Source organism: Artibeus jamaicensis, unplaced genomic scaffold, assembly GCF_021234435.1.
Source record: "Artibeus jamaicensis isolate MK-2021 breed Jamaican fruit bat unplaced genomic scaffold, CSHL_Jam_final contig_402, whole genome shotgun sequence".
Classification (NCBI taxonomy): Eukaryota; Metazoa; Chordata; class Mammalia; order Chiroptera; family Phyllostomidae; genus Artibeus; species Artibeus jamaicensis.
In genome coordinates, this window is record NW_026521818.1 from 12,361,891 (window position 1) to 12,385,662 (window position 23,772).

At 36.8% G+C, this 23,772-nt stretch overlaps 1 protein-coding gene across 1 annotated transcript in view; it reads left to right on the top strand.

The window, feature by feature from the left end:
* HSD17B4 (hydroxysteroid 17-beta dehydrogenase 4) overlaps positions 1–20,578 on the top strand; it is an 82,743-nt gene extending 62,165 nt beyond the window's left edge. The window contains exons 19-24 of the mRNA XM_037147821.2: positions 425–531; positions 1,840–1,926; positions 4,967–5,053; positions 6,203–6,341; positions 13,887–14,014; positions 20,177–20,578. Of these exons, the coding sequence (XP_037003716.2) occupies positions 425–531; positions 1,840–1,926; positions 4,967–5,053; positions 6,203–6,341; positions 13,887–14,014; positions 20,177–20,266 (638 nt within the window). The 3' untranslated portion in view covers positions 20,267–20,578. The remainder of the gene's footprint in view (positions 1–424; positions 532–1,839; positions 1,927–4,966; positions 5,054–6,202; positions 6,342–13,886; positions 14,015–20,176) is intronic.
* Positions 20,579–23,772: the final 3,194 nt, after the last annotated feature.

The following is a 23,772-nucleotide window of genomic DNA, read 5'->3' on the forward strand; positions in this document are numbered from 1 at the left end:
CATTGAGATTATAGTAGAAGGAAACTCCTGCTAGTGTAAGTTCTAGGGTAGGACTATGGGGGTCAGTGTCTGAGTTATTATGAAGGGCAAGGTCATTTGAGGAGAAAGCAAGAAACTGAAAAGTTAGGGAAAGATTATCTGCATACATGAGTATTGAAATCACCATGGATGATTTCATGGTTACAACCAAAATTAAACCAAACAATACTTTGTGTTCCTAGATCTCTAATATTTTAATTTTTTCTTTCTTTCTTTATTTCATAACTTTCACCCAGGAAATACTATTTTTAGAATATTTTTATATTTATTAAAATCGAAGGTATAGTTCATATTAATATAATTTAAAGCTATATTTTGAAGTCCTGACTTACTCTTGGTTTTTAAATATGAACTGTATTCATGTCTAGCTAAACTCTATTTTTAGGTTTCAGCAAGCCCATATTACATGGATTATGTACCTTTGGATATTCTGCCAGGCATGTTTTACAGCAGTTTGCAGATAATGATGTGTCAAGATTCAAGGCAATTAAGGTACACATATATTACTGCATAATTTGGACATTAGCGATTTTGTTTTTTATTTTTAGGGGAGAAAAGGAGTTTTAGTGACTTCTTTTAAAATAGGTGCTATTCTGAAGTAATACACATTTTTATTACATTGACTTGGGAATTAGTACATGTCCTTTTTGTAGCTAAAAATACCTCTATTACACATTTATCATGAAGGATATCATACACAGTTATAATTGTATCATACTAATTGGATCGGTTTATAAATTAATGAGGAGAATACATATATCAGCATATATGCCTTAACAAAAACTTAAGACTTACCTTAAAAATTTTTTAACTGTTTTGTAATTTGCCTAAATTTAATTGAAAGTGTTAAGTGGCTGTGTTTGAACTGTAATAAACATACACCTACATCAATATGATGGTTGCATATTGATTTAACTTGTGTACTTTTAAGTGGTTTCGAGCTTTCATCATTATAGATTACAAAGAAAACTGGCTCTGGGTAATGTTCTTGCATAAGTGTAAGGAAGAGACACACACTAAAAAAAATAATACAGTGTCAAATAGCTCCCAGAGGTTTTGAGCTTGTGTTCCACGTAGCAATGAAAATGCATTTTTCTAATGCCTTATACCTTTGATAACACTGATTATTCTCATGCTTTTCATTTTAACTATTTTATTGTTATTCAATAACATTAGAGCAAATAACATAGTATAGAAATTTATGAAGTAAAAAGTATAATGTTATGTTCTATAGACCCACCACAGATCTTGTTTCGTAGACATAATTAGTACCAACTTTTAATTTTATTTTTTAATTATATTAACATACAATCTTATATTAGTTTCGAGTGTACAGCACATGATTCATTATGCATTTATATAACTTACAAAGTGATCAATCACCTTAGTAAGTCTGGTACCTCCTGATACCATACCTTGTATTACAATATTATCAACTATAATCCTTATGATGTACCTTACTTATATCCATGTGAATAATACTTTTAACTGCTTTAATTTGTTTTGGTAGTTACCTACACAGTGCTACTAAATATAATTATGTTTCTGTTTCTTGGTCTGCCAGTATTGAACATTATTTATTGACTCTGTACTTTAAAAGACAAAGAATTAGCTTATGACTGCTATATCCTTTCTCTGCTACTTTTATAATATTATTTTTATTCCTTTATAAATTTAAGTACATCTAAATCTCTACTTTATTTTTTTGTATGCTCTTTAACTTTCTTTCCAGTTTTTTCCCTCACAGGTAGAAAAGTTCATTTTAAAATATTCAAATCCAAAAACTCATTTTTTTTCAAGGTTCGTTTTGCAAAACCTGTATATCCAGGACAAGTTCTCCAAACTGAGATGTGGAAGGAAGGAAATAGAATCCATTTCCAAACAAAGGTATGAATGTTTTGTTACCTACTTCATGATATCCTATCATGTTTCTCCATCTTAACATTGTTTGCTTATTACTCTGCATGCGGGACAAAACCTAGATTGTATGATCAGTGGCAACTTTAATTTGGAAATAAGGTGTCTGTGTACCTTGTTTTTTATTTTGTTTTGTTTTCAATAAATCGGTTGCCGTCTGTGTAGCAGCAGCACAGCTGTTGTGAAGATCTAGCCACGTCCTTTTGGCTCAGGCAGTCAGTCACGTGGTCAGAATCTAGTCTTCATCAAATCGACAACATGGCTCTCAGAGATATTTAAATGAAAACAGCAAAAATCTACTTGATTCCTTAATGAGGGAGCTAGCAAGTAAGGTGAATCGGAGCCTATTTATAAGTGACAGGACAAATAAAAAATATCTCCCTTTAGAGTTAAGTAATTTTGGGGTGAGGCTGTTAGCAGTTTTCCAGTAAAATATTAAAAGGACATACAACCATCCTTTTATTTGTAAGTTTTTAAAAAAATTATTGATTTTTTTAGAGAGAGAGAAACATTGATTTTGTTTCACCTATTTTATGCATTCAGTGGTTGATTCTCATTTGTGCCCTGACTGGGAATCGAACCTGCAACTTTGGCATATTGATTGAGTGATGCTCTAACCAGCTGAGCTACCTGGCCAGGGCTGTTTGTAAGTTTTTTCAAGATCATTTTTGTTAACACAGTTTACCAAGCTGATACTTTTTGGCCTGATTATGTTGTACTATACATTGGGTTGGCCAAAAAGCCTGTTATGTTTTTTTCTGTAGAATAAAAGACACAATTTTCATTTTCACCAGTAACTGTTCATTTGGATATTTTGAGTATTTCAGCTATCTCCCACGTGGTATAATGTTGATTGTTCTCAATTAATGTCTCAGTTTGATTGCTGTCAACTTCAACTGGTCTACCAGGCTGTAGAGCATGAAACTTGGCAAACCATGTCTGACACATTGACCAGTCACAGCACCTTCTCCGTACACTGCACAAATCTATTTTTGCATTTCAGTTGTGTTTTACCTTTCTTAAAATAATAAAGTATAATATGCTGAAAATGTTGTTTATTTTCTTCCATATTTAATATTAAAATGACTATGTACTAATTTTGATGTTTTTTTTAAATGCAGGCTGACATGACAGCTGTCACAATACAGTCTAACAAAATTGTTTTTGAATGAAGTTAAAGACAACTAAGTGTGACTAGAGCCATCTTATGGGAAAAAAATAAACAAATTTTCTGGCTGACCCAATAGATGGTTTGTGTTGTGCAGTTTTAAACACCACCACTAATAATAGCAGCTTCCAGTTACTGAGTACCTATAAGTAGGCCATTATCTATAATATGCGTAACAACTCTACATTTTATAAGAAAATCTAGGTTCAGGTCTTCTAAATGACTTGCTTGTGGTCACACAGAAATGGTGGAGTTGGGATGGAAAGCCAGGTCTACCCGGCACCAAGCTTAGACCCTAGGGCCCTGCATGTTTTTACCGTATCATGATTTTTTTCACAAATAAATAACTCTGCAGAACTCTTCTTTATGTGGTTGCCTTACTCCTAAGTGCTTCCTGTTGCTTGCAGTATTGTTTTCCTGCTTAATTTATGCATACTATTTATTTCATTTTTCAAATTCTTCCAGTCTTTTAGGATTCAGTTCAAGCTCCATCTTGCCCTCAAGGCAGTCCCTTCCTTACTACCCTCTTTCCACCCATACATATGCACTCACTAGCTTTTTCTGAAGTCTTCTTACAATTAATGTTTGTCCCATATAATTTGGAGTCCTCTTATTTTTTAGTTATTTTTGTGTTTAAGTTTTATTTTTTGAATAAGATTATGAACTCCAAGTGTTTAGGACCATGATTGTATTGCAGTTTTTGTTTTTCTACAATTCTAGTAATGAATGGTACAGAAATAATTTCTATTGATTCAAACTTACAGTTTTGAGAGATAACTTAATATCTGAATATAATACAGAATTCCCATTTTGATAAATTCTAAGCACCTCTTCTTATTTCTTCAGTGTATTTGCTGTTTTTCCCCTCAGTGACTAGACGTACTCTTTTTCTATTAGTTATGTATAAGAATCCTCTCTCCCTCCCTCCTTTCCTTCCTTCCTATTATATTGTAAGAAATATCTTCAGTTAATGTTCCAAATGATATGCTTGGCTTGATTACAACAAAGTAATTTACTAAAGTATATTTTGTTTGTAAATTGTCTCTTTCAGTGCCTTTCACTGTATATAACTTGAAATAAAATGAACAAATTGTTTGAAAGATCTTTTTTCTGAAGTATGATTTGTAGTCAAAGGATAGTGATCTTGATCATTAAAAATGAATTTTAGTAAGTGCTACCTTAATTTTTAGACACTATCTTATACATTCATAGCAAGACCATAATTTTATGAAAGAATAGCAATTGGAATAATTTTAGATAAAGTATTAGGAATTAGAATATGAGTTCCTTTCATGAATATTTTGATAAAAGACTATTTTAGCTTTTTGTTTATGCTATGTACACTTCCTATTTGAAATAAGAACTGGAATTATTACCTTTAAAAGTCCAGTGTTATCAGAAAAATTGTCCTTTGATTACCACCACCTCAGGTGGATATCGTGGCATGCTTTCTAATGAAGAATTCATCAGTTCTCCCTCTGAGTCCTCGTTAGACACATAGATGTATTTTTTTAAAGTCCCCCACTGTTCAGGCTGCACTCACAATTATCTCAATTGGTGTTTTTGGAGATCGGACCTGATCTTAACATAATTTTTTAAAAGAGCTATAGTTGATTCTACAGTTAGCATTAATAACATATTAAATCAGTGAGGCTTCATTTTTATTCATCTTGACATTTGACTTATGAACTTTTAATTTAATTTGGATTATTATTTTCTTTTTTATATGAGCAAAAACTGTAAATGTATTTAAGTTACTTTATACTGTTTCACACGACATTGTGTTTTCATTGGAATCATCAGAGTGAATTGGTTTATTTTTCTTTCTGTGCCCCGTGTAAGACCCAAGAAACCGGAGACATCGTCATTTCAAATGCATATGTGGATCTTCTGCCGGCGTCTGGTGTTTTAGCCAAGACACCTTCTGAGGTGGGTTATAAAGTGAAACCCAGGTCATTTCCTAATTTCTGAATTTCAGTTAAGATTGCTTTAAGAATGTTCAGGCTACTTTAGAAAGTTAAGTGCTGTGAAAGGTTCTTAATTCTTGAACTAAAAGACATTAATTCAAAACTATTTACAATAAAAAGAATATTTGGACAACATGAAATTTTTAAAAACTTTTTGGAGGGGGTAGTAGGGTGTGTCTCAAGAAAAACAATTTTCTAGTTTTAGCATACTTAAATCAGTTCTTTAATAAGAAATGTCAAGCAAACAATATTTTGTAGAAAGATAAATGAGAAAGTTAATATCCTGTACCTTCTCATGATTTGAAGATTTATATGAAACTTTATATATAAATATAAAAACAATGGGATATATTGTTTATCAAAACGATTTTGTTATTCTCTATTAACATGTTGAGGCTTTTAATAAAAATGTTTATCTTCTCTGTCTCTAAAATATTAACTTTGTAATGATGAGGTTTTCATATCTTTACTTTATGATCTTAAATGAAGATTAAAATCTCAAGACTCTAAGATCAAAAATTGACAAAGTTTTAGAGCTAGAAAGAAGTTCAGTTTTTATGTAATTTAGTCCTACTTTGTAAATAAATAAATAGGACCACAGAAGTAGATTAGTTATCTTCCTACTGAAGGTAGTTAAGATACAGGTGGTTTAGTTCCTAATTTATTTTTAAATTATTGTTTCTGAATTTTGATAAAAGTAAAAACCTCTTATTTAGAGGGCTGAGGTTCCGTTTCTTTTTTAATGTAATCTTTATTGTATTTTTTCCATTACCACTTAGTCTCCTTTATCCCCCCACCCCCTCCAGCAATCAGCACACTGTCGTCCATGCCCATGAGTCCTTTTTCCTTTTCGCTCAGTCCTCCACCCCTAATCTGCCCCCACCAACTAGCTGTCATCTGCTCTCTATCTGGGGCTGAGATCCTGGATGACATGAATAAATGTAAGGAAAATGTGAAAGAAGCGTGGTGTGAAAACAAAAACAAAACTAATTTGCCTTATTTATGTGCAGAGTTTGAAAAAAGTTTCCTTATTGTACATATACTTTGTAACAATTTTCCCCTTGACTCATTTTTACATAACTTGTAACATTAAATTTTCTCTTTTTCCTAGGGTGGGGAGCTTCAGAGTACCTTGGTATTTGAGGAAATAGGTCGCCGTCTCAAGGACATAGGGCACGAGGTGGTAAAGAAAGCCAGTGCTGTGTTTGAGTGGCACATCACTAAAGGTGAAAATACTGCGGCTGAGTGGAGTAAGTTACATCCCTGACTTTGTAATACTCTAAGGCAACTCTTAGTAAACAGAGATAAAGTGTCCTTGTTATAATTCAAGCCTGGGTCTTTGAAAAGTAAATCCTACTTTATAGGTCAGTTACTTTTCATGGGATTAACAGGTTTAAGGTATCCAAAGACATCTATGTTTCTTATAGAGATGTAGGGAATCAATTAAAATGAAAAGATCTCTTTTAAAGAGTCTATTGTAATACCTGAATTAGTACTTTTAAACAGTTATCCTAGTTGTATGCTACTTTAACTTCTTTTCACATTTCTCTTAAACATAAAACAAGTTCATCAGGGCAAGTGAAATAGTTTTGTCATTATATTTTGACAGTTTTAAAATTGTTTTTTTAATACCAAAACAATAATTTGGATTATCACCTTACTTATCAAATTGTTAAGAATAAGTAGCATAAATGGTAAGTAGAAAATAGACGGGAGAGAGTAAGAATAGTATAGGAAATGGAGAAGCCAAAGAACTCATATGTGTGACCCACGGACATGAACTAAAGGGGGGCAGGATGTGGGTGGGAGGGGGTGTGCAGGGTGGAGGGGGGAGAAGGGGGAAAATGGGACAACTGTAATAACATAATCAATAAAATATATTTTAAAAAGTTAAAAATTGTTATTTAAGGGTGCCTATTTAAGTACCTTGAAAATCAGATTATTTTTCATTACAAGTGAAGGTCACTATAAGTGTTCACTTAGACCAAAAAATTAAAATGTATGTGTAAATCAGCTGAAACTTTTTTTTTCTTTTTAAAGATTTTATTTTATTTATCTTTAAAGGGAAAGGTAAGGAGAGAAGGAGAGAAATATCAATGTATGGTTGCCTCTCGTGAGTCCCCTGCTGGGAACTGGCCTGCAACCCAGGCATGTGCCCTGACTGGGAATCGAATCCCAATCATGTGGTTCATAGGCCCGGCTCAATCCACTGAGCTACACCAGCCAGGGTCAGCTGAAACTTTTGAAATAATCTTCTATTACATATTGCTAAAACCATTTTGAAGTTTTGTTCAATTAATTTTGGTTCAGTATAAACAATCCTTTTTAATGTCACAGTCAGCTATTCCTTTATGTTCGTTTAAGAAACATTAATGAACATAGGGAGTATATGTTCATTATATAAAATTTGGCATAGAAAAGGCATAAAGAAGAAAGTAATCCTGTATAATCCTACTCCCACAGTTAACATTTTGATGTTTGTTCTTCTGGAATACATTTGTGCTTATAAAATGTTAATTCAGAAAGGGTGTAAAGGAAGGGAAAATGTAGTATGTATTTGGTCCCCCAAATTTCAAAGTGTCTCATATTTTCCTACATAACTGCATAGATTAACACTGTATATGTAGGGGTCATCAACACTTCTCCTTTCTGCCCTTCCTTTTTCCTTCCCATGTAACCATGATGGAATTCAGTTTTGTCTCGATGGATGATAGTATATTAGAAGTTGAGTTATAAATGGGGCACAGGACTTTTGAAGATATTGGTGAAGAAGAGAAATGAGAGCTATAAGAGTGAGCAAAGGTGCCAGAACTATGTCACTGTTGGCAGAATGAAACTTTGAAGGGATTTATAAAGTATAGAAGTGACTCCTTCTTGGCAGACACTTTCAATAGCCAACTAAGATTTTCCCTTGTCTTGGTGATGCTTTCCTTGTAGGTAATATTAGAAAATGTGCTCACATTTAAAAATTACCTTGAATTAACCTAAAAAAGGATTTTTCTTTATATTTCCCCTAGAAAATGGGAATATTGGAATACTGTTAATAAGTACTTATTATTGATGCTTTGTGGCTTATATTTGTCTTATTATCTCTTCTTCAGGTGCTTATTTATCAAAATTAACAGTGAAATTGGATCTTAAAGCTTTCTCTGAAAGGATCCACCATTACCTTTGGTTACCTGCTGCCTGTTATTTCATTGGATTCTCAGCTGTGCAACTGTTTCTAGTTCTGTGTGTTGTTTTCTGGCAGTCTTCGTGTCACTGAGTTAAATCACAGTGTCTGGCAGCAGTGGAAACTATCTAGGACTTTGGCTTATGGTATTTTTGAACGTGATCTGTATTGGCATCTGTTTTGCACTATGGCACCTAATGACATTGAAGTAGATGTCCAAATGCTTTCATTTAGAGAATGCTGAAGGTGCTTTTTTTTTTGTAAGCAGTTTTAAAAATGTTTGGCTAAGCACTTTATTACCAAATATTTTATATGTTAAATTGCTGTTAGTTGCCCCAGGCTTGTTCACATCTTGGCTGACTGGAACCTTGTTGTAGAGAACAGGGCTAGGCTACTCAGTTTACCTTGGCTGGGCTCAGGTGTCACTGGAATTTCATAAGTGACTGGCGTTGAGCAAGCCTAGGAACCAAGGGTTTTGGGTTCATTGGCTTGGAAGGCACATTCCAAACCAAAGATCCTGGACTGTGCCCATCTTCCCTGATTCCTCCCTCAGCTTGCCATCTGAACAGCAGCAACAGCACGTCTCTGGGCAGAACGTGTATGTGTTGTGGGAACTGGGGAGTCTTCTAAAACCAGCTTAGTCTAAATCTAGAAAATATCAGTAAAGTTTCGTGTCTGTGCTGGGTTAGGGTTGGTGTTGGCTGTGGAGAAGGAGGCATCTGATCTGTCTTCTGGGGTGAGGCCTCCCTGAGCCTGGCCTGGTCGTCTGGGCGCTGCCTGGGTGAGAGCCCGTGTGGCCGCTGCGTCACTGGGCTGAGGGAATCTGAGAGAGGCTGGAAAGCCTTTCTCCCGTGGGCCAGGAGTGTGTGTATAACAGGGGGGTGTAGGCCCCTGGTAGGAGAAATCAGGGGAGGGCCTTGGTGTGACATTTTGGGGGAGGAAGCCCCATTTCCTGGAAAACTCACTTGCACCTTCTCATTTCTATCTCTGGAGACTGTTTTGATTATGAAGTATTGTAGAATTATTCAAAACTTTATGGTCCAATGATAGTGCTTTCCTACATAAATGAGGTCAAAGTAGAAGCTTTATTTCACTGTTAACATTTGTTTTAATATCAGGAACACAGTGACTTTGTTGTCTATACATGTTTTATTACTCCAAGATGGTATCGAGTGCCTGGACACGTCTGAACACTGGTTTTGATAACCTGTGCCTTCAGGGTTTCACCCTTTGGAATAAAGGCAGTTCTGTGGCTTTTTAATTTTCTAGAGGTTCTTGGATTAAGTTGGAAAGGTAAAAATGGACATGAGATGGAAGAGTAAATCCCTGAATTCTCTTTGAACAGAGCCTGTTGCTCATGATAGTTATTGTATTATGATCATTTCTAATTATATGTCTCCTCCTACTTGATCTTGGGTTTAACACCGAGAAGGAACTTCAGATTAATTTATTTCCAGCCTCAAAGAAGTATTCAAAGTCATGAAAGGCAAGGACCTACATCCAAGATTACTCTGTCCAGCAAAACTTTCATTTAGGATGGAAGGGCAGATAAAGTGCTTCTCAGATAAGGTCAAGTTAAAAGAGTTCATCCTCACCAAGCCCTTATTATATGAAATGTTAAAGGGACTTACCTAAGAAAAAGGAGATCAAAAATTTGAACAGTACAATAACAGCAAACTCACAACTATCAAGAATCAAACCTAACAACGAAACAAAACAAAAAGCAAAAATGAACTAAGCAGACAAGAATAGAAAAGATTCACAGGAATAGACATCACATGGAGGGTTATCAGCTGGGAGGGGGTGGGGGTAGAATGGGGGGAAAGGTACAGGGAATAAGAAGCATAAATGGTAGGTACCAAATAGACAGGGGGAGGGTAAGAATAGTACAGGAAACGGAGATGACAAAGAACTTGTATGATCCTTAGGCAGGAACTAAGGTGGGGGAGTGATAGTGGGAGGGGGTGTACAGGCTGGAGAGGAATAAAGGGGAGAAGAGAATGGGACAACAGGAATAGCATAATCAACAAAATAGATTTTAAAATATTTTTTAAAATAATTTATTTCCAGCCCCAAGGATGGTTTTATAACACATAGTAACCTGATTCCGTAAATGTTGAGTAAATGCTAAAAGCTATACAGAACACACAATTTGGGATAGAAGCAGATGCCTGCCTTTTAAAAAATGTGCTGAAATTGGTGCCTTTTCATCTATGAAAACAATAAGTTTATTGTATGGATAGTGACACGTATTTTCTATTTAGCATGAGTGAAATATTCAGGAACAGTATGGCACAATTGAGACATTTTATAAGTAAGCAGTGTATTCTGTGATATTTGTTACTATTAATTTCTGAAACCAGCCACAAGCTTTCTCCTCGTAAAATAAATCCTTTGGATCCCATTCTGTTCTAGGCAAAAGTAAAACTTCAGAGGAAATGAAAGTTGACAGGAAGGCATAAAGAAACTTAAAGAATCAGGGGCCTGTATGATGTATGGAATAGTCTGCTGAAAATTAAAACACATTTATTTTTATCTGCAACTCTAGAAACAAAAGTTCTAAACTGGATTTTTTTTCTTATAACTCTTTGATGTCAAAACCTGACATGAACTTAGACGTTACAACTACTTGTCCTTAACTCACTTAGTGTGAATTAGTCCAATGTAGAATGTAGAAATCGTGTATTTGTTGATAATGTGTTGTGACTTTGGAGGTCTTTCATGATATTTAATACATGTTTTATGTATGGTATTTTCTTCCTAATATGTGAAAAATTCTGAATTCTTAAACACATGTGGCCTGAAGGGTTTTAAATAAGAAATTGAGACCTGTTCATATATACAGATAATTCTGATAGAACAGAAGTGGTAAGAGACATGCTGTTGGCTCTCATGGATGGGAGGGTTGGTTCATTCAACAAATACTTGAGTATTTAGTATGTGCCAAGTTCTCTGCTAGGTTGTGGATTACAAATACGAAAAGACAGGATTTTGGGGGGGAGAGTGGTTTACAGAAACCAGTATTAGAGGCAGTGTATCAGGAAAGTTTATAGTACCGGAGTTAAGGAAACAAAGGTTGTTGAATTCAGGTTCAAAGGAAGGAAGACCTGTAGTAAAGTGCTGGCAATGATGGAGAGGAAAGAGACTATGTGGATCTATTGCTAAGATACAATTGACTGTCTTGGCTACTAATAATGTCTGAAAACAGGAGGAAAAAAAAGGAGACAACTAACACCAAAGTGTTGAGCCTGTGTGACTGAGGATGTCAACTCCAGTACACGAGTGTGAAAAATGAAGAAGAGAGAAGTTTAGGAGGGAAGATTTGAAAAGCTGTGGTGCCACAACTGTAGCAGATGGAGGCCTGGGCGAGGTTGTGGGAGCTGTGGGCCTGGAATTGAGGGATGAGTTCACAGCTGGAGATAGAATTAGAAACCATATTCGTGGAAATATTAGTTGGAACTCAGGGAGTGTTCGCTTTGCTACTCTGCTTCATATTTTGTTTTCCTTAGGATGATAGATTGAAGCTCACTGACATCGAGCAGTTTGCTTATTTTTCTCTGAGAGGAAATTTGGTTTCCTTTTACATATTTATAATCTTTTCCATTATAGGAACATAATTGGATTTTACATTTATATAGCAAGATTGTGGAAATACTACTCATTGCTTACATATCGTTAAGTTATAAAGGGAGTTGGCTTTTTCAAATGTATTCTGTAGCCCTGGCTGGTGTAGCTCAGTGGATTGAGCATGGGCCTGCGAACCAAAAGATTGCAGTTCAATTCCCAGTCAGGGCACATGCCCGGGTTGCAGGCCAGTTCCCAGCAGGGGCCAGTTCCCAGCGGGGGTCATATGAGAAGCAACCATACATTGATATTTCTTTCCTTCTCTCCTTCCCTTCCCTTCTAAGGATAAATAAATAAAATCTAAAATAAATAAATAAAAGTTAAAAAAATGTATACTGTAGCTAATTATGTAGAGCTAAGTCTACCTATTTGGACTAAATCCAAGCATCTATTATGCACTTTGGTTTTTTGCATCATCTAACCTCTAGTTCATCTGTTTTGGATCTCAGAAATTTGCTGAAATCTGAAAGAATAAATACAGTTTGGGCTACCGCCATTCTTTTAAGATCTGATCATTAAAACCTGTTAGTTCCTGGACTGGTGCATTTCCTAGCAGTCACACCAGTTTTACTTTTTAGGGTTTCTCAGCTTAGATGTAAACTAAATCATCAGAGTGTTGATTCCACAGTTAGGATTGGGATCCAGCTGAGTATCTCATGTGTTTATAGAAAAGACGTGAAAGGTGATCTTTGGAAAGAAGAAGCTGTCCAGCCTGGGATGGGGACCTGTTTGTTAGAGAGGCAAAGTCCAGATAAAGATGGATGTTGCCCAGCCTTCCCCTCGTCCATCTGCTGCTGCTGCAGTTGCCCCCCTTTCTTTCTTTTTAACTATACAAAGAATACATGAAAACATGTTCATAATGTGTAAGTGTCAATAAGAACAGGGCCTTTGCCCTTCATGCTCCATTTGTAGTACCTTGTGTATCATGTGACACCCCCACTGGAAACAGTGAAGGGAATGAATGAATATACAAAGTCAGGAAGTTCCCTTCTCTTTGCCTCTTCCCCTCCCCAAGGTGACCACTATTGTTAAATACGTTTTTAGTTTAGTTGGCAGTACTCTTCTCTGTGGAGAGTTAGAGTGATTAATTTTCTCTCTGGAGCAAGGCTTGACTAAGCAAAATGTAGTTCAGTACTCTGGCTTTTTCTTACGTATGTGTAGCCTTTCCTTGACCCTAAATCGGGAGTGCCCTATACACTCTTACAGAGAGTGGTGTGACTATAGCTGCTCCTTCACTGTGGCAAGAAAAATCACCTTCAAGAGGCCGAAGCTAGATGAGTAGAATTGGGCTTATTAGATGATTGGTCTCAGTTGTATATGAGGCAATTAAAAGTTTCTAAAGTGTAACTGTGGCATAAAGCTCTACAAATGTTATACAGAGAGCAATGAAGGAAAAATTTTAATAGCTTTCCTAGTACCCAAACTGTTTCTGGGACACTTAATTCGTCTGTCAAAAACGGTTAACAGGAAAGTAGCTAATTTTAAAGTTTATGTACAACAGTTAGGGCAATGAATATTTTATAAAATCATAAATGTAACAAAACTGATTAGAATATTTTTAAATATATGTTGATTAGCTTGATTAATTTAGGTATTTGAAAGGTGACTATAGTGTGTATTCTCTTCCCGTAACATGCAGCTGGTTTGAAATCCAGTTTTCTTTGTTGACTGTCCAGTATTTGAACCTGATGGCTTTGTCAGATAACCTCCACTAACTTATTTATTACATTATTCTACATTGATTCACATTTAAAATGTTCTGTTGTTTAAGCTTCTTTAATGAGGAAAAAATTGATATGATTATTTTGAAGAGCTTCTTTATATAAAGAAAATGACAAAAATAAAGGACTTTATTTTTTTTAAATGACAGGTAATATATATTGTAGAATAAGCAGTACATTATCTTTATAACTGTAAAAATGCATTTTAGTTGGTTTATTTTACTCTCATATTGTGAAGAAAATATGACACACATTGTTTTTTTTCTTACTTTTCTCAGCTATTGACCTGAAAAGTGGTACTGGAAAAGTGTATCGAGGCCCTGCAAAAGGCTCTGCTGATTTAACAATCACAATTTCCGACGAAGACTTCATTGATACAGTCCTAGGCAAGCTCGACCCTCAGAAGGTAATAAGCACATTCTTAATATGTTCATTTATCCATCATTATTGCTTCCTATTTGACAATTGCAGTTTTTAGCTGACTTCCAAATTCTGATTATGATATGGAATTCTTACAACTCTGAAGACACAGTGGATGCCAGTATCTGAGTTGACAGATCATGAATTTTTTAATAGATTTTTCAGCTGACACTCTTCAAAATTGAATTTTGGGTATATTCTTCTTTAGCATATCAACAATATAAAATCCACATCTAGACTTTTTATTATATTATGTCATTAGCTCAAAGGTGAAAAATCTTATACTAGTAGATATTTCGTAACATTAGACATTTATTCCTAAAAATAACATTAAGAGCTTATCATAAGCATCTCTGAAAACTGGAAATAGAAGGATGGAACATAACAACCAGCATCTTATTGAAGGTGAAATATTTAGAAACAGACATTTCAGTGGAAAATTATGATTAAGACAAGAGAGCACTGTCTGACCATGATGAGTTAATATTGTTCTGAAACTTTTGGCCAAGTTATAGACACACAGAATGAAAGTAACTGATGTAGCGAATGCATTAGAAAATTTAGTTATTTTTCAAATTGTGATTATGTAGCTAGAAATCCCCAGAGAATCCACTTATGGGTTCTTAGAATAGAGGAATTCAGAGTGGCTAAATGCATAAAATTTATTTAAAAAATAGCTTTCACATAGCAAAACCAAATAGAAGATACAATTGAAAAAATTGTTTATAATTACCACCTAAACTAAAAAATACTAATTACTACCCTAATAAGAAAGTTCAGTACTTCTTTGAAGAAAACTATGCAACTTTATAAGGAACAGAACAGCCCTGGCTGGTGTAGCTCAGTGGATTGAGCCTGTGCCTGCGAGCCAAAGGGTTGCTGGTTCCATTCCCAGTCTGGGGCACATGCCTGGGTTGCAGGCCAGGTCCCCAGTGGCAGGGTTCATAAGAGGCAACCACACATTGATGTTTCTCTCCTTCTCTTTCTCCTTCCCTTTCCCTCTTTCTAAGAATAAATAAATAAAATCTTTAAAAAAATTGTAATCTCCCCAAACCCCAAGTCTTTAAAATCCAGTGTGTGATTTATACTTACACTGCATCTCAGCCAGGACTAACCATGTTTCAGGTGCTCAGTAGCTGCACATGCTAGTGGGTTCTTTATTGTACAGCACAGGTTTAAACATCGTGTCTTTGCTTTTCTGCTCTTTCTTATCTGAAGTCCGCATTTGCCACTGTACTGATACTGTGCTTTCAGAGGTCACTGATGACTACTGTTTTGCTAATTCTAATGAATATTTTTCTGTCTATGCCTTACTCAACCTTTCAGGAGCATTTAACTCAGTTAATCACCAGTTTCTTGAAATAATTTCATCCATTGGTTTTTATGACATCATATTCTCCCATTTTGCTTTCTTTACCTTTGGCTGTTCCTAATCTCCTTTGGTGTCTTCTACCCCAGCCATTAAATGTAGATGTTTCTTAGGGCTCATTTTACAGCTCTTTGTAAATAACAATAACTTTACTCATCCAATGGTATTTTAAGCCATCTGTTGATATGGACACTGGACCACAGTGTCTGAGGTGTTGTGGATGAGATACGAGACAAATTCACATGGACTACCAAGTCCCGTGGAGGAAAAGAGATAGCACAGCCACTCTCTGAAGGGGAGAGCACCTGACCCTAGCCTTGACAAGCTTTTATTGCTTTTCTGGGCACATTACATTGAGGATGGTCCTCATTTACTATGCGCAGGTTCTCTTTAGGAGGTTACCTTTTACAGAAAACAAAGGAGAGGATGTTGCTAATAACATCAGAAAGAAGGATATTTGCAAATGGAAAGGGAGAAGTGGTTGAACTGGTTACACTTGTCCTTGGAAGGTTTAGCATAGATTTTAGGAAGTTACTTTAAAGATACACAGTAAACATTTGCTGCCTCGGTTCAGGGTGAGGGAGTTTTAGCAAAAAGCAAGTCTCAACGTGGCCTACGTACAATGCAGGCCTGACTCCCCCCAGGAGAACCTGTCTGTGGGTGTGGGTCCTGTGTACAGGACTTTGCTTTCCACTGGCCTTTCTGGGTGGGAGCTGGGCCCACACCACACAGAATGGTCTCCTATAATCTATATGTTGACAACTCACAGATTTAAATGCCTCACTCCACTATCTTTTCTGAGTTCCATAGTGGTACAACCAGCTCCCTACTCAACTTCTTTGATGGCATCTCAAACTTATACTGTGTCCACTGTAGAACTCATGATTTAGTTTTCTCTGTAGTCTTTTCCTTTTCAGGCAATGGTGCCATCATCTCTCCACCCAAATTAATATGCTCAGTAATATAAGAATTGTATTGGTTTCCTTCCATATCTCTGTGTCCTTTCTATACTTAATACTTACTGCCTGATCTCTCTCCAAAATACATCTTTTCTTCATCACTAGGGACATCACCATGATCCAAGCGTCCATCATCTCTCATCTGGCTTACTAAATAGGTTTCAGCCTGCTTCCATTCTGAAAGTACTTGCTTACATTGTGTAGTTTTGACTCCCCTACTCTAATACTTGCTTAATGAGAACAGGGAGAGATGTCTGTTTTCTAGCCTGGAACATTGCCTAGTGTACTGTAGTCTGTTCATACTTGAGTAGATTAAAGCAATGGTAGAAATAAGGAGCATAGCTCAATAGCAGTAGTTTAGAAATTAAAAACTTGTGCACGTCAGATTCCATAAGGTATTCCCATAAACCTGGGAAAAAAATAAGATGATGATGATTCACAGTATATTGGTATTAATGTTACCGAACAAGAGGTCCGAGGGAGGGGCAATATGATATCTGGCCCACCTAGGGATGCCCAAAACTGCTATACAACAGGGGCCCCTCCCAAAAACAAAATACTGATATCTACTGGGCCCTTCTGTCCGCCGCCAATTGGAAAGACATCTCTTAATGCCAGAGATTTGTGAAAAGGAAACAAAATGTTTATTTAATGCTACTCAGGCCTAATGCCTCTACTAAAATATCGAAGTCCTTTAGGGTATACACCTACACCCACACAGCACTCCCTTCTCCCACTGTCCCAACTCCGGGTACCGTAAATCAGGAAAAGAGCACACGTCTGTATTGCAGGCTGCTGGCACCGTCAGCTGTGTCACTGTGCAGGATCTCGAGTTAATCCAAAGTACTGTGGTACCCTCTCATGGTCCACTGGCAAGAGTCCTTTGTACCCAGTTCCGGTCAAAGTCTCTGTTGCTTTTCAGGCCCCGCGGCCAAAGGGGGACACCCCAAAGCCGCGTGGGCCTCTTCTACCAAAGCTGCAGGAGTCTGCACTCCACCAAAAGCATGTGGCTGTCTTCTTCACCTGGCTGCAGGGATCTCCATTCTGGCAAAGCTGCGTGGTTTTTCCCTTTCAGCTGGGAAAGAGGGGGTCCGCACCCTGCCAAAACCACGTGGCTCCCTCTTTCACCTCACCAAGAGGGGGTCCTCACTCTGTTGAAACCGCGTGGCTCTCTCTTCATCTGGCCAAGTGGGGGCCCTTCATGTCTTGGAGCCAGTCCTTTCCAAGCTCTCACACAGGCCCTCACTCAGGAGCGCAGCAGCCCTAGTTCCCATCTTGAGTCCTCCTAGTTCCATCCTCAGTCCCCGCTAGTTCCATCTTGAGTTCCAGCTCACTCAGGAGCGCAGACCTTAGTTACATCCTGAGTCCAAGCCCTTCTCACTCAGGAGTCCACTTAGTTACATCCTCCTGAGTCCCAGTCCACTACCTTCTCACTCAGGAGTGCAGCTCCTAGTCTCATCCTCCTGAGTCCCAGCCCTTCTACCTTCTCCCTGGCTCCAAACTTGGCCACAGCTATTTAACATATCTATGAAACCAGTTAAAGGTTATACATATGTTAAATAACCATTCCAGAGGTTAGCTGCAAAACTGTTGCTATGCAAAACAGCTCTCAATGGCCCTGCTCCATTCGTTTCTTCCCCCTGGGCCGGGGGGGGGGGGGGTAGTGAGGACATCTTATATGTCTCTCCAATATTCTTATACACTTTGAATTCTGGACACCATTCCAAATCTTTTGGGGGGCCCCTCTGGCTGCACCCTGTATCATTAATAACCTATAAAAAGTTCTGGAAAGTACTAAGACCTCAATGGGCAAAAGAATGGGCAAAAATAGAAAAAATGGGCAAAAGTTATGAACCAGTCATTAATGAAAGAAATAGAAATGACTGATACACATAAGAAAAACTATTGAGTTTTCTCAGCATCTAAAAATGCAGATTAAAGCAGTTATTTTTGCCTCAGATTTTCAAAAATTAAGAAAATAGTATTGTTACAGTTGGGATAAGAGAATTCCCATGTGGCTGGAAGGAACAGTAATTTGGTGTAGTCTTTCTAAAAATCACCGTGGCAGAGGTTCGCCGCCTATCTTCCTTTTTGGCAAAGTGCAGTCTCAGTCAGCACTTCTTGCATTGCCCTCCTAGTTCCAAAGAAATACCTAGTGATTCAGGTTTTTAAGTATTTAGGTCCAAACAAGAATAGTTTCCCATGTTGTCGTTTTTTGTATTTGACCAGTTTTTAAGTACTCCTTAGTGTCCCCGTGGGTTTGCTGGGATGCCCTGGTGTCTCACAGTGTATGTATAGTTTGGAAACTGGCAATTTGGAAGTATATTCAAGAACCTTAATGTAAGAAATGTCATGATTTAGTAACTCTTCTTCTAGGAAATCTATTCTAAGAAAATAGGTAAGAACAAAGATTTATGTACACAATTCTTCCACGTAATAATAACAAGCATCAAATATTGGTGTATTTACACCAAGGAATTAGGAGTTCTTATTTCAGGTTGTAAGTCCCCCTCAGACTGCAGGACCTGGCGGGCAGGTCTGCGTCCACTCCTCCTCTGCAGGAGCCACAGACTGTCACTTCTGTAACTGGACAGTGAAAGCAGCCCTGGTTTGGAAATGGCCACCTCCAGTTTGAATGTCTAGCAATGGATTCTGGTATAAAAGTTTAAGTAGTTTTTTACTTTTCCTCCAGCTGATGAGGATTTGTTTCTGAGATTAAGTTGCTATTAGTCAATAAGCAGTTAATGGCCTTCTTGCTGGCTCTGTGGCCTTGAGCAGGTTATTTAAGCTCTCTGAACTCCAGTTTTCCATCTCTCGGCTGGGGGAAAGAATTACTGTTAGGCCCACTTCAAGTTGTTGGCTGTGCTTCTCAAGTGAGATTGTATTTGTAGGGCTGTTTTGTAATGTAAAGTATACACAGCTATTACTATTTATAATCTAGATAGAAATCTAGGGACTTCTTTTTTTATTTCACATTCTGTTATTTTCTCAATAAGCTATAAAAACTGATTTATAATTTTTATTTTACTGATAGGGAACTTGACACTGAGGAAGGACTTTAGCAACTTGCACACGTTTCTTTTGTCAGGTCAGATGCAGAGGTGGTAGGGGAGCCCTTAGTGTTTTTAACATGACAGCCTTTTGCTTGATAACAGTGAGCTTGCTCTGCTCTACCACTTATGAAAACACTAAGCTAAGCACTTTACACGATTTCCCTCAACTCATACAACAAAGCTGCATGATTTAGGTGCTGTCATCTTGCCCTTTATAGATGAGGAGGCTGGAGCTCAGAGATATTACATGCTTTGCCCAAGCTCAGCTTGATAGTAAGGGGCAGAGCCTAGATTTTTAACTCAGGCCTCTAATGCTATAGTCCAGGATTGATTCACTGCTTTGTTGTACTGCCTTAATTTATTATTATATGACTTTCCATTTCATGAAGATGTAATAAATATTTTTAATCTGCTTTTAAAAGTTCTGAATTTAATATTTTAACTATTAAGAGTAAAGACTTTTATTTGTGTGGTCTCAAATTCATGTATAAGAATATAGACTAAAGCTAGAAGCATTGGTTGAAGCAGAATACCCAGATCTGTCAGTTCAGATAAATTACTTTATGGTTTTGTAGAACACACAAGGAGTGTACATTTTTCTTAGTTGTCTAAAAATATCTATAATCATTAAATTATCATTGCTAGATAAAAGTTGCCTTTGTTGTTAATTGTATTCAGTCTGAAAAATTTTTTGAACAATGTTTTAAAAACACAAATAAAATGTAACATGATAAAGTTTGACGCTTTTTTTCCATCTTTGCTTCTAGGCATTCTTTAGTGGCAGACTGAAGGCCAGAGGGAACATCTTGTTGGGCCAGAAGCTTCAGATGATTCTTAAAGACTCTGCCAAGCTCTGAAGGACGCACTCCATTATTAACAAAAGCAGAAGAATACTCTTTTCAATCAGATACGCAAAAGTGATCGAAACTAAGGTGCAGGGAAAATTGCTTAACGTTTTCAGATAACTTCAGATTTTCATTTTCTACTAATTTTTCATGTTATTATTTTTACAAGGAACTGTAAAATAGCACGTAATTATCCCTCTTAGATTTTATCTTCATAATAAAAAATGTTCATTCAAGTCTATTCTTTTTAGAATTGCAATAGCATTTATAAGTTGAAAGGAAAATTAAATGAGTAAAGGCCACTTTGATGCCTGTTGAGCTTTTTGTTGTTTTCTGTTCTCTAATTTATTTAAACTCCAGTTTTAACGCAAATTTTCATACTTTGCTATGGTAGATAGTATTCTACTTTAAGGTAGGGAAAAAGCCTTTGTGTTTCCAAGTAGTGTTATTTCTTCTTTTCCCTCTTTTTCTGGAAATTCTTTACTTTCATCTAATGCTTGTAAATCTACCAAATACATAGCTTTTTGCTTAATTGGTAATCTTAAATCATAAGATGGTCACCAGCAGGTACTGTTGTATTTCCGCCAGCATTTAGCTCAGATTATGTATGCTGAGAAGAATGCTCTTTTGATAGCTTGGCTGCAGAGGAAATGAGAAAGTGAGTGGGAGGCTCAGGTCAGGGACGGAGGAAGTTTCCATCATGGAGCACAACTGAGGAGAGTGTGTGTGAGTGGCTGAGTTCTCAGGGAAGCAGGCTTTGAGGTGGAGATTCATGGGCAGAAAATGTATTTGGGAATGGTCTTGGGATCAACAAGCAGAGGGGTGGGATGGTTTAGGGGGTAAGCAAAGGAAGCAGGGCTAGGCAGAGAGAGAAGGTACGCTGTGGAGCGTTTACCAGAGTCCTTCAGCTTAGGAGCTGGGTTGGCCTTCACACGTATCCTTGATTATGGCCTGGCCCTCAGTCCTGAATAGGACTTCTGGGAGCACACAGCACAGTACTTTGCTTCGGAGAACAGGAGTGAGGGAATTAGAGTTTAGGGATGAAGGAAGAGGTTCTCACAAATACAGAATTTTAATGTTTAGCACAGTGCTGGAACATACTGCAGGACGACAACATATTATTGATTTAATAAATGAGCAGGATATGTAGAAGGCATAGAAGAAAATTTAGGTATTTGGAAATTATGTCTTAGTCTCATCAACTTTGTATGGTATCATAAAATTAATTTTAATTCAAAATGATCCATTGTTAGGCTGACTGAATTAAAAAACAGTGGCAGTCTCTTAACGTTACTATAAAATGGTAACTATTATCCCTGTTGAGCTTGGAAAAGCCTAGTGTCCTTACAAATAGAAACAGCATATTAAAATTAATCAAATGCCACCACAAATTAATGGATGTGTTGAATATATACCTTAGATGCTTAAAACATGTTGAGAAAGTGATGTTTAATTATCTTCCTAACCTGTCAATTGTAAAGGTATCCAGATTTACCAACAGCTTTTTATTAGTCTTCATGTCCCTTAACCTTTCTTTTTATAAAAAATTTAATCTTTATTGTATTTTTTTATTACCATTTAATCCCCTTATACCCCCCAACCCACCCACCCAGAAGTTACCACACTGCACAACCTTGCTTTTCAGGAATAAATTCCGATTGATCACAGTGTGTGAACTTTTTGATGCATTGCTGTATTTGGTTTGCTAATATTTTGTTGAGGATTTTAGCATCTGTGTTCATCCGTGTTATTGGCCTATAGTTTTCTTTCTTTGTAGTGTCTTTACCTGGTTTTGGAATTATTGATAGTGCTGGCTTTGTAAAATGAGTTTGGGATTTATGACATAGTTTGAGAAGGAGAGATGTTAGTTCTCAGAATGTATGGTAAAATTCACCTGTGAAGCCATCTGGTCCAGGGCTTTGTTGTTCGTTGGGATTTTTTTGATCACTGCTTCAGTTTCATTAGGTGTAATCTGTCCAGATTCTCTGATTCTTCCTGATTTCGTTTTGGAAGGTTGTATATTTCTAGGAATTTATCCATTTCATCCAGGTTGTCCAGTTTGTTGGCATGTAGTTGTTCATAATATTTTCTTACAATCCTTTGTATTTCTTCAGCATCAGTTATTATTTCTTCTCTTTCATTTCTGATTTTATATGGGTCCATTCTCATTTTTTTCTTGATGAGTCTGGTAAAAGTTTCGTCAGTCTTGGTAATCTTTTCAGAGAAGCAGCTCTTGGAATCATTGATCTTTTGCATGGTTTTGGGGGACTCTGTATCATTTATTTGTGCTGTGATCTTTATTATTTCCTTCCTTCTACTCACTCTGGGCTTTGTTGCTCTTTTTCAAGGTCCTTTAAGTGTAAATTTAGATTGATTGTTTGAGCTTTTTCTTGTTTGTTGAGATAGGCCTGTAATCTATGAATTTCCCTCCCAGTGTCCCACGGGTTTTGGATTATTGTCATCATTTTCATTTGTGTCAATGTATCTTGATTTCTTCTTTGATCTCATTGTCAACCCCATTCATTGTTTAATAATGTGTCATTTAGCTTCCATGTCTTTGTGTGCCTTCCAGCGTTCTTGTGATCGATTTCCAGTTTCATAGCAGTGTGGTCAGAGAAGATGCTTGATCTGACTGAAATCTTCTTAAATTTATTGAGATTTGTTTTGTGTTGTAACATGTGGTCTATCCTAGAAAATGTTCCACATGCACTTGAAAAAAACGTTATGTTCTGCTGCTTGTAAATGCTCTGAAGATACCAATTAAATCCATTTGATCTAGTTTGTCTTTTGAGGCATAGATGCTCATTGACTTTTTGCTTGGATGATCGATCCATTAAAGTCAATGGGGTTTTTAAATCCCCGACTGTGACTGTATTTCTGTCACTCTCTCCGTTTATGTCCATCAAGATTTGCTTCACATATTTAGTGCTCCTATGTTGGTGTATAAATGTTTACTAGGGTGATATCCTGTTGGATTGTTCTCTGTATCATTATGTAGTGTCTTTCATTGTCTCTTACTATAGCCTTGGTTTTAAAGTCCATTTCGTTGGATATAAGTACTGCTACCCCACTTTTTTTTTCCATTAGCACGAAATACCCTTTTCCATCCCTTCACTTGTAGTCTGTGTATCTTTCAATCTGAGATGGGTGTCTTGGAGGCAGCAGCTATATGGGTCTTGTTTTCTTATTCAGCTACTCTGTGTTTTTTAGTTGCTGTGCAGAAGCCATTACATATTGATAGATATACATATGTTGTCCCATTTTATTGTTAGACTGTTTTCCTCTGTTCCCTTCCTTCCTTCCTTCCTTCCTTCCTTCCTTCCTTCCTTCCTTCCTTCCTTCCTTCCTTCCTTCCTTCCTTCCTTCCTTCCTTCCGCCCTTTAACATTTGTTGCAGTGCTGGTTTGATGTTAACAAACTCCTTTTGCTTTTTTCGTTTTCTCCTCTTGTTTTAAATGATGGCCTTTCTGGGTAAAGTAGCCATGGTTGTAGGCCCTTGCTTTTCATCACCGTGAATAT